This window comes from Vespa crabro, chromosome 15 (assembly GCF_910589235.1).
Source record: "Vespa crabro chromosome 15, iyVesCrab1.2, whole genome shotgun sequence".
Lineage (NCBI taxonomy): Eukaryota > Metazoa > Arthropoda > Insecta > Hymenoptera > Vespidae > Vespa > Vespa crabro.
The window spans coordinates 3,603,115-3,615,614 of NC_060969.1; the positions used below are offsets into that span (position 1 = coordinate 3,603,115).

Genomic DNA, 12,500 nt, shown 5'->3' on the forward strand with positions numbered 1-12,500 from the left:
TCGACTCGCTATTATTTTTGACCTACTATACCTACTTTCTTACACATCTGTTCTCATATTTGTGTGTGTGCGTTTTTTTTCTAACTCTTCTTTTTTCTGTTTTACTTTACAGAGACACTCTGCACAGTGGGCAAAAGGTACGAGATTCCCGTACACGTTGTTTTAACCTATTTATCTATCTTTCTCTTTCTCTCTCTCTCTCTCTCTTTCTCTTTCCCTCTCTTCCCCTACTCTCCACTTCCCCCTTCACCTTTAACCTTTTCCTTTACCCTTTTTACAAACCTTACTTCTTTTCTATCTTTCTATCTATCTATCTATCTATATATATATATATATCTCTCTCTCTCTCTGATTTTTTTTTAAATATATATCTTTTATCTTTCTCTCTCTCTATCTCTCTTTTTCTTCAAACTATCTTTAAATCTATCCATTTATCTATCTGTCTATCTATCTATCTATCTATCTATCTATCTATTTCTTTCTTCGAATATCTTTTATATAACATGTCACTAAGTCATTTCTATATCACTTTCTTATCTCGCATCTCATATCTCCTTTTATTATCTTATTCATATTGTTATCTAACGTTTAAATATTATGAAATTTGCTTTTGATCATTATAACATTCGCTCTCATTTAATAAGATTTCGTCTCGTTGGACGTTAATTTAAAATGAGGATGACGAATTTAATTAAAAAATATAATACAAATAATAATAATAATAATAATAATAATAATAATAATAATAATAATAATAATAATAATAATAAATAATCATGATATAGAAAAGAACAAAACGAAACAAAAAAAAAAGAAGAAGAAGAAGAAGATGAAGAAGAGAGAATGAACGAGGGCCGCGAAAATTATTAAATTATCGACGAGGATCGATCGTCATCGATCGATATCTAAATTCAATAGTTTTTTTCTTTTGCTTTTTATTTTGTTATAATATATATATATATATATATATATATATATATATATATATATATATATATTATAACAAAATAATATATACGTATATACATATATATGTGTATGTATGTATGTATGTATTTATATATACGTTTGTTTTATTTAAATTTTTCTATCATAATTTTTTTTTTCTTTTTTTTTTTTTTATCGATAAATTTCTCCATCTCAAGAGAGAAAGACGACGATAAAACGAATTCGTCGTTAATAAAATAACCTCGTTGTTGTTGTTGTTGTTGTTGTTGTTGTTGTTATTTCTATCGAGAGAGTATTACGCGTTTGTGTCCACTTTCTTTTTAATTCTACGCCGATCCTGATCTGGTCGAGAAACGTCATTGGACAAAACGATTCTCCTACCACAACAACTTCTTCGTCAATCAACAAAATCTAATGGAGATTAGAACGTAAGTAAAATTTTTCTCATCAAAATCGAACAAATTAACAAACAAATTAAATACACACAAAGAGAAAGCAGCAATTAAACACATCCCGAGTATTTGGAATTTTGTGCTTTTTTTTTCTTTTTTTTTTTTTTTTGAAATTCCACTACAGTTTCGTTGTTTCATATAATTCGTATCTATGTATTTATGTGTGAATGAACGAGTTAATGAAAGAATGAATATATGAATGAATGAACGTACGTTAATTAAAATAATTTATATGTATATTTATATATACACGCGTATGAATAAATGTATGTATGTATGTATGTATGTATGTATGTATGAATGAATGGGTGGGTGAATGAATGAATGAATGATTGATTGATTGAATAGAACGGACATATGTTAGGTGAAAAGTAATGTATACGTATATGCATATGAATGAATGAGTGAACGAATAGAAAGAATACATTTTTATATCTATGGATATTTAAATGAATCTATTCACGTATTTGTATATGTATTTAACAATTAGATAGGTGCTAAAAAAAAGAGAGAGAGAGAGAGAGAGAGAAAGAAAAGATAAATTTTCTAATGTTCAGCATTTTTTATTTTCACCTTAATTAATGAATCTATCTATATATGTATGTGTGTATGTATGTACGTATGAACGCGCATACATGTGCGCGTCTTTATTCATTTTTTATTTATTAATTTTTTATTTATTAAAAACAAGAAGGAAAGAAAGAAAAAGAGAGAGAGAGAGAGAGAGAGAGAGAAAGAGAATATATACCTTCAATGTGTAAGTTTAGCATCCTGAAATATCTTCCTCTTTAACACATTTGCAATACATAGTTCTCTCTCTCTCTCTCTCTCTTTCGCCCTATCTCTTTCTATTGCACTTCACATTCTAGTCACATAATCCAAGCTTTTCCTCTCTCTCTCTCTCTCTCTTTCTCTCTTTATGTCATACTCACATACATGTATACACAAACTTCTCTTCTATGGTGGTCTCTTGATTTCGAGTGCCGTGTCGAGTCGACGTTACGTTCTCGAAAGCTACCATTAATCTCCTCGAATCGTTAATTAACCGTTTGATGGTTCGGCCTCCTCTGTTCGCGTGTTTGCGTAACACGTGCGACCCTTTGACTAGGGACACTACCCTCTTTTCTCTCTCTCTCTCTCTCTCTATCGTGCTCTCATTCACTCTCTCACTCGCTCACTTTGTCTCTATACCAACGACGATCGTTTATAATAACGAAACGTTGTTTCTCTCTTGACGTTGCCTTTGACATTGTTGACATAGTCGAACCAAACTCTACTAACATTTTCTTCGTACGTTTTATCATATATAACAAATACATATACATATACATACAAACATATACATATGTATATATATATATATATATATATATGTATGTATGTATGTATGTATATGTGTATTTATGTAAATACATAGATCCTAAATGATCTATGAATCGATAATTGATAATATTACATTAGTTTGTACCTCTTGTCTATTATTAATGATGGGATCAATTAGAAATCGTAATATCGGAGCGTGTTTAATTTATATTATTGATATTGTTAAAGGAAATTTCAATTTCATGAATACGTAGAGTATATCTATACTCTGATGACAATAAGGGAAGGATTTAACCGGACAGAATCGAAGACAATCTCAAGCAGATTCCAACGTGCAAAGCATTCAGCTTGTTCATTGATCAGGGAAAGCCGATCTGCTCATTCCAGCGTGCGATGCGATAGGAACCAATACGGAAGCTAACGGGAAACATGAGATGCTTCTCTATCTATATCTCTATCATTCTCTCTCTCTCTCTCTCTCTATCTCTCTATCTTTCTCTCTCTCTCTCTCTCTCTCTCTCTCTCTCTCTCTCTCGCTCGCTCTTCGAGAACATACGTTCGCCTTCGGAGTAACGGAGACGTGATCAAACCTGTGGACTGTGCGTAAGCGACTAGATAATTTAGGTCAGTGCACGGATCTGAAGGTCCGTGCTTGAGAGGGATGATCTCTGTGGCCCTTAGATCGACAATGGTCATTAATGGCTTTACTAGATACGCTAATGCTACCATTAACATGAGTAAAAGAGATCGCGTTAATCTCTTTGATAATTTTACTGACAAATTACAATGTTACAAGCACAACTATAGTATACATATATATATATATATATATATATATATATATATATATATATATATATGTTTATAATTACAATAAATTATTTGCAATCGAAGAGATTTTAATGATTTTCTTTCTTTTCTTTTATTTAATATAATTGATTTCGTCAAAATTTTAATCGTCCAAAAATGAAATAAAATAATTTTCTTCCATCGAATGATATATTACAATATTAATAATTATTTTCTATCTATCTTTTGTTGAAAGGAATCGCATAAGTATCATTCAATTATTATTATTTATCTACCAGCATTAACAGCAAACGACATCGCTATACTTTATATTACCATAGAAAACGACAAAGAGTTAGAGAGATACAGAGAAAGAAAGAGAGAGAGAGAGAGAGAGAGAGAGAGAGAGAGAGAGAGAGAGAGAGAGAAAGAAAGGGACTTAAAGGCGAACTTTACCCGAGATTTTCCCGAACATCGTCTTTATATACAATTATAATATTTTCCATTATTAAAGTCTTTTCTTCCTTCCCATCTACCTTAGCTTTACCCTCCTTCCTACCCCACCTACACCTCGCCTTATCATCGTTCTCTTTCTCTCTTTCTCTCTCTCTCTCCCTTCTCTCGTCATTCTCAAAGTCTTTTGTCGTATATTTGTTCGCCTAACGAGGGTGCATGTCCTTGAGACAAGCAACGTCCGACAACGATATTTCAACTTTTCATGTGACTATCCACCAGTCCCTTACTACCTTCTAAAACCCTTTACACCCTTCTCACTCTCTTTCTTTCTCTCTCTCTCTCTCTCTCTCTCTATATATATATATATATATATATATATATATATATTTCTTTTTACTATCTCATCAAAGAAATCTCGATCTGCAAACGTATGCATACGAGTTACATTATCCTTTAATTTTCTTTCCCTCTCTATGTATGTATATGTATATGTGTTTGTTTATATTTATCTTTATTCTTCTAAGGGAAAACCAATTTCTCTGTCATTTTCGGAAGGTGTGGAATGGTGATCAACGAGAAACGTGGCATGTTAAAATGATTAATGTTGATGGTCTTAGAAACCTGTCTCCATCTTTGTCTGTTTCATCTGTTTGTCTTTGTACGTACGAGTTGTATGTCTCTGAGAGAAAATATGAGAGAAAGAGAAAGATAGATAGATAGATAGAGAGCGAGAGAGCGAGCGAGAGAGAGAGAGAGAGAGAGAGAGAGAAAATCTTATTGTTGTCACCGTCGTCTAATAGATACAAATGTACACATTACCGTTACGTGATATAATTACCCTTTAAGCTGCACGTCCCATCACGAGCAACAAAAGCAAATCTAAATCTCCTCCCTATCTTCCTCCTCCCGGCCCTTCTCTCCGTCCTCGCCTCTACCTTTCCATCATTCTACACAACATGGCATTAACTCCCTAGACCGTCTTTACTCGTATTGTCCAAGACCACTGGAAAATGTTCTCTTTAATTCGTATCCGTCGGAGCTTTAATGCTACTCTCCCTCCAATCCTCTTCTCATTCTCTTCTTTTTCTTTCTGCTTTTTTTTATCTTTTCTTTTTTCTTTTTTTTTCTTTTTTTCTTTTCTCTCTCTCTCTCTCTCTCTTTTCTTTTCGTTTTACATCTCATTCCTATCTTTTCCCTCTTTCCCTTTCTTTTCTTTTTTCTTCCTTTTTCTCTTTTCTTTTTTTCCTTCAAACTTTCTCACACCCCTCCCTCCCCCTTCCCTTTGTAGTTTACATTATCGATAAAATTGTTTTCGTTAGATCAATATGTTCGCAGATATTTCTCGTTAATTAGAAATTTTCTTACGTACTTTCTTTTTCTTTCTTTCTTTCTTTCTTTCTTTCTTTCTTTTTTTTTTCTTTTTGTCTTCTCTTTCGTTTTATTTTATTTTTCGTCGCTATATTTTCTCGAACTTTCATCGTTTTCTTCAATAATCTTTATTCATCGTACAATTACATTAATTATCAATTCAACTGAATGATATTTATTGACAAAATAATTTTATACGTTGTTTGGATATTTGTGTTCGGTTAATTGCAATTTTTTTTTAATTTTGTTCTTTTTCTCCTTTCTCTTTTCCCCCTCTCCCCTGTTATTTTTTTCCTCTTTTTCTTTTTCTCTTCTAACATTTCGTAATAACGAACAATTGTTATCTTTATTCGTACGAAATATATTGATTAAAAAACAAAAAAAAAAAAGAAAAGTGACGTTAACAATCGTCAAATTGTTCATTATTATTAATGCTCTTGTTAATTATCAGTGAAATTCACGTTAGAATACGTCGCATATTCGGTTAGGACAAAATGCAAGTGGGGATGATTGTTTTGATCCAGGCTTAGGCCACGAGATTAAGCGACTTCGAGATTATGCTAACGATACGTTAACACATAATTTCAACGTTTTATCGATATAAAATATGAACGTTGTTGTACGATTTAAAAATAGAACAAAAGAGAAGAAAAGAAAAGAAAAAAAAAAAGTCAATCCATTGAAATTCAGAAGAGGAAAAGAAAATTTCTATTTAATTCCACGAATGTACATTGAGATATATTTTTGAAAAAAAAAAAAAAAAAAAAAAAAAGAAAAAGAAGAAAGAAAAATTATTTTCTAAATTAATTACAATTATGTTCATTCATTCTCTTCATTTATTAGATGGAATCAATAGATCTCTTTAATCTTCTTATTATATAATATAATGGCTTCTGACTTTGTATAAAACAGAACGTAGATATTCTTAGAATAAAATCAATACTCGTAGATTCGTCTCTAGGGCACGAGCAAAAATCACATAGCAGCATCTCTCGTGCTTTTGGTTTATCAAAAGGTAAAGAAAGATATGGCCGAAGCTTAATTAACAAGATAGAGAAGGAAAGAGAGAGAAGGAGGGGTTGGAGAAAAGAAAAGATATTTTCCCGTTTTCCTTTCTCTCTCTCTCTCTCTCTCTCTCTCTCTCTTTGATCTTTTCTCTTTTTATTTTTTCTTTTTCAATTATTTTTAATAGATTGTTAGATAAATTGCGAATAATAAATTGGAACAAACGAATTTCCTTTAAAGTATACATTTTTATTAATTAATTAATACTTATTATTATTAATTGTTATTCTCTTCCATTTCATCTTATTTTCTTTTAATTATATCGCAAAGCATTATATCAAATAAATAAATGTACAATAATAAATTAGATAAGTATACTCTGATAGATAAGTTTGTACTTACGTAATATAAGACAACAATGAAAGAGGATAATTTTACGTAATATTAAATCGGTATTTAATAGAATGTCGATGGTTTAGAAAAAAGAAACGTAATATTGGATTGTTCGATTTATCAAGCGAAAAAAAGAGGAAAAAAGAAAAAAAAAAAACAAGAAAGAAAAAACCAAAAGAGAGAAAAAAGAATGAAATGTCATTACAAGAAACATATAATCGGGATCAATAACGTGATAAGATTAAGATGCGTATTAGAATAAATGTTTAATTAAAATAATCATGACGAAACCCATATAAATATTTTTCCATGCGATTGCAGATGTACGAATAATTTCGTAGGAAAATATTGTTATTCACGATAATTCGATGGTAACTTTGCGCAAATATAATTTTGCTTTGCCGATGTACTCGTTAACATTGTTTCGCGAATGGAAGTCGAACTGAGTATTCAGGAAAACTAGATGATCCTGTTCAATCAACCTTTGCGTATATATATATATATATATATATATATACATACATATGTATACATATATATTATATATATCATCAAAAGCAAACCTCCTGTCCATACTGTTTGCGATGGTACCGTCGACAATCAACATCACTGATATCCATCCGTGGATTTCACTGACACAAAGGGAATAATAAAGTGTATTAGTATTACATCTGGCCTCTACTCTCTCTCTCTCTCTCTCTCTCTATCTATCTATCTATCTATCTATCTCTTTATCTCTCTCTCTATCTCTCTGTTGCTCATTCTATGTTGCCATTGTTATGATTTGTTCAGCAATAACGTATTAGATTATATTGGATCGTTTCCGTTCTAATTTACAGATTATGTCCCGATGATATTTGTTATATTTGTTTACTATTTGTTATTTATTTATAGGCGATGATGATATTATTGATATCAAACGGAATAGTATTGTTTTTCCCTTCCTTCCTTCCTTTTTTTCTTTCTTTCTTTTTTATTTCTTCTTCTTTTTTTTTCTTTTTGTTGTTGTTGTTGATATAACGTTGTCAAACATATATTATATTATATTTGATATTATATTGTATCGTAAAATTATTTATATATTTAACATGTGTTCTCGGAATTATACATAAGTAACGTTTAAAAGAAAGTATTAATTGTTTAAATATTAATTTATTTTATCCCGTATATGGATGTTGATTCAAATGATGATTATAAAATCGTCGGAATTAAAAATTATTTAAGGTTAGTCGTATGGTAAGAAATAAAGAGAGAGAGAGAGAAAGAGAGAGAGAGAGTTTCGATGTTTACTCATCGAAATGTAATAGAATGCTAACTCGATAACTTTCAAATTTGTCTTCGTACTTGTTACATTTCTAACATTGGCCCAGCAACCTCTTAAATTTCAACGCTTCCATTATTTCTATGCTCGAACTATTTTCTGAGAATATCGTCATATTCTCTTTTCTTTTTCTTTCTTTCTTTCTTTCTTTCTTTCTTTCTCTTTTTTTTCTTTTTTTTTTTTCTTTTTTTGTTCAAACGATCTTTTTTAATGAAAATAAAATTGCCCTGAACGAACATACGAAAAGTCAGATTCTCGTTTTTGTATCTTCGTATTTAAAAACGAGACCACGTTTATGAAAAACCCGTACAAAAATTATATCTGATATAATAGCTAGCACGAAATCATTAGAAAATCATAATTGAATGAATGTTCTTTAATTGATACAATTGTTTTAACTTTTACAATGAAATTTATACGTCAATAAAAAGAAACGATAAGAAAGAAGGAAAGAAATTCGAAAAGGGAATTTTTTTAAATGTACCTAATACAAAATTATAATACGTTAAACGATTAGATCTTGTCCTACAATTTCTCTTCATATCTTTTTTCTTTTTCATTTTCATTTTCTTTTTCTTTTTTTTTTTTTTTTACGAAATTACGTAAAGAATTTATTCGATTATTAAATAAATTCAATTAATCGCAATATGATTTCAATGGGATAAAAATGTCGTCAATAATTTATACCCCTTTTACTTCGTCAATGAAATGAATCTAAAATGATCTAATGCATAACTGATACATATGTACATACATATATATATATATATATATATATATATATATATATATACATACGTATATGTAAGTTCTTATGTTAGATTTATTTCATTATTTATTTATTTCTTTATTTCTTTCTTTCTTTCTTTATTTATTTATTTCTTTTATTTATTTCGTATCAATGAAGAATGACGCGATCGTATTTAAGAATCTGAAGAGTGACCGATCTAAGCTTTGCTACGAACCTTTCTCTCTCTCTCTCTCTCCCTCTCTCTCTCTCTCTCTCTCTCTCTCTTCTCGTATTCCCTCGAACAAAACGTAAAAGAGCTAGTTTTCAATAAGATCAAATTTTTCAAGTTCGAGCTTCGTATTCGGCTTTTATCCGTACACGTTACGGGAATCGGATTCGAGAAGCCGATAATATAGAGAAACCCTAGAGTCATCCATAGAGTCGGTACTTTCGAAAGGAAACCCGATATGCTATAGTATATTGTACTATATTATAGTATATTTCGTGATGTATGTACTCACACGTACGTATACTTATATATACATGTATGTGCGTGCAATGCTTATGTGTATGGCTCTATGAGAGAATTTTAAATTTAAAAAAAAAAAAAAAAAAATAAAAAAAAAGAGAGAGAGAGAGAGATAATGGTTTATCTTGAGATAAATTCGAAGAAGTGTTATCAATTACGGAAATTGTACTATTCTTTGACATATTATATATACCGTGCAATATAATATAATATAATACAGTATATTATTGTAATAATTTAATATAATTCACGTTTTCTCAAGGATTATTATATTTTCGGGAAAGATATTTTTTCGAAAAATCACACAAGATATATCCATACTTTCCTCATATATTCATAAACACTTATGGATATATTTAATATATATACATATGCGTGCATACATATTTATATCTGTATAAAGATGAAAAATTTGAAAGTTGTGTGTAATACAAAAACAAAAAAACAAAAAAAAATGAAAACAGAAAAAAGTACAAGAACATAGGAAATATTTTCCATAGTAATTATTGAAAAAAAAAAAAAAGAAAGAAAAAAAAAAGAAAAAGAAAAAAAATCTTGTTTTTCTTTTTTATAAACTCAGTTAATGAAATATTGAAAAGATGAGAAAAGAGAGAGATAAATAGAGACAGACAGACAGACGGAGAGAGAGAGAGAGAGAGAGAGAGAGAGAGAGAGAGAGACAGAGATAACACGAGAAAGAGAGAGAGAGAGAGAGAGAGGTAACATGAGAGATATCTCGAGATACGAGATGGCGAGTACTTTCAATTACGGAAGACCTCGTTGCAATGAGACTCCGATGGGCATTGTACCGGAGAGCATTGTTATGCGCTAATAATAATCACGCACGATAGAGAGCAGCGCCTTTGAAGTGCGTTTCATTGTTAATGAATCGCGTAATTAGGTTCACGGTAGAACGATCGAATTCGATTCTGCGCAAGATCTGGATGACGCGAAATTTGGACCCAGCTTCTCTCTCTCTCTCTCTCTCCCTGTATGTCTGTCTCTCATTCACTCACTCACTCTTACCCTTTCTCTCTGTCTGTTTCTCTCTCTCTCTCTCTTTCTCTCTCTCTCTCTCGTAGACTCCCACCTCACAGTCCACCCATCTCATCCAAGCTCTGGTTTATTGCGCTTTGTTCGAAATACTAATAGCCGGCTCCGGGGCAACTGTAGAAGGTTATTCGCTACGCGGTAGCTTGCTTGAAACTATAGTAGTAACAGACCTTTGACCTCTTTCTAAGCTAGCTTACATGTACATATATATATATATATATATATATATATATATATACATATATATTTGTATATATACATGTATAAAAATGTAAGTCGACAAATATCAAATATAATATTACGTGTTTTATATAAATTTTATTATAAGACAAATATGTTTTCTTTCGTATTATTTAATGAATCATAAAATTTCTTGATATTATTTAATCGCAAATGCGTCTGTTTCAACTATTTAATATCGTTTTATTAATGAATCGTAAAATTTCTTTATAATTTGCTGCATCAACGAACACATAAACACGTATAAATATGCACACAAAGTTCCTAATTGAAAGAATATAAATATATATCTATATATTTATATATATATATATATATATATATGTATTAAAACTTATGATTTTAACAAGCTTATACTTAAAGCAGAGAATATTAACGAAGCTTGATACACATCCAAGGAAGCATACACACAAGTATTAAAACCATACTATTATTCCTCTTCCTCTCTTGGTAGTCTACTCGAGAGGGTTAAAGAGGAGAATAAGGACGACGTCCGGAGTCGTCGGTAACAGAACCGGTGGTTTTCAGAACTTGTGGTTTACCATGCAGTTCTACTATATATACTAGAGCTGCATATATATATATGTACATTTATATATGTATACTTATACGTGCTTTTACACCTACAAAGGCTTATGTATCTTTATACGTATATACGTACATATGTGTATATATGAATATATGTTATATATATATGTATGTATATATATGTACAGATGTATATATATATATATATATATATGCTCAAACTCACCTACATACAATCGTGTGACCGTTTAACTCGCGGTTAGACCTGTCGATTTCACCTAACAAAAAGCTCAGCAACGTAACCGCATCACCTTCACACTGTCACTCCTCGAATTTCCTAATACCATTTGTATTATCTTTAATTTACTAATCTAATCTACGAATCAATTTTATAAAATAGTATTATACTCGGATAATGAACGATCTATAATTATATTAAAATGAATAAATGTATAAAAAGTAAAAGTCATTAATCCAATCGTTTTAAGGAACGTCAAGAAATGTGATTACATTTAAACGACGAATAAAATTATATCTATAAAATTTTATTCTTAATTATATGTTGAATGTCTAATAGTAAAATATCTAATGTCTTTTCGTCAAAAATGCGAAATTTCTAATGCTTTGTCAATTTAGAAAATTTCTAATAGACATCTCACTCTCTCTCTTTCTTCGTTTTATACCTACTGATCGATCTATTGTTGTCTTCGAAAAAAAGAAAAAGAAAAAGGATAGAACATCTTCATTTCCTAATTGATTTATGACAAAGTTAAATGACTCCTCTTTTAATTCTTTTTTTTTTTTTTTCTTTTTTTTTACTTCGACATAGATTTCGAAAATTCGAAAAACGAAGATTCATTTTTGTTTATAGTTCGTTCAAGTAGTTTATCGGTAATTGTATCATTGGCATCTCCAATGAAAAAGTTTCATTTTTAAGGAATAACAATAAAGAAAAAAACAAATTCCCTGTTTAACAATACCATTTTTTACAACCAACAACTTATCACATATATATATATATTTTTTTTTTTTCTTTGTCTTTTTTGTTTCCTATGAGTATTTCACATGTATCCTTTTTTTTTTATTCTTGTTTTCGTTTTCTTTTTTCTTTTTCTTTTGCATCCTTTCATTTTCTTTTCTTTTCCTTTCTTTTTTTTTTTCCTTTTTCCATTCCCATTTGAAGCAGAAGGCAGCATCAGTCAAGGAATGTGACACGTGCCCTGCAGACGATCTTCCTCGCATATGTATGTACATCGAAATCATTTGTGATATTATGTGAGAAGGCCACAATGAGAGCCTTGGGCTATCGTAAAGCGTTCGTTCCTCAGATCCATGCGTCTTATTGTCCGTAACTGAGAATCCCTA

At 30.3% G+C, this 12,500-nt stretch overlaps 1 protein-coding gene across 8 annotated transcripts in view; it reads left to right on the forward strand.

The window, feature by feature from the left end:
* LOC124429291 (polypyrimidine tract-binding protein 1) overlaps positions 1–12,500 on the forward strand; it is a 422,552-nt gene that overhangs the window by 25,441 nt on the left and 384,611 nt on the right. For 6 of the 8 annotated variants that reach the window (XM_046974367.1, XM_046974370.1, XM_046974371.1 and 3 more), the window contains one exon: positions 113–137. The exons of the other annotated variants lie outside the window; for them this stretch is intronic. In XM_046974367.1, the coding sequence (XP_046830323.1) occupies positions 113–137 (25 nt within the window). The remainder of the gene's footprint in view (positions 1–112; positions 138–12,500) is intronic. 8 annotated transcript variants of the gene reach the window in all.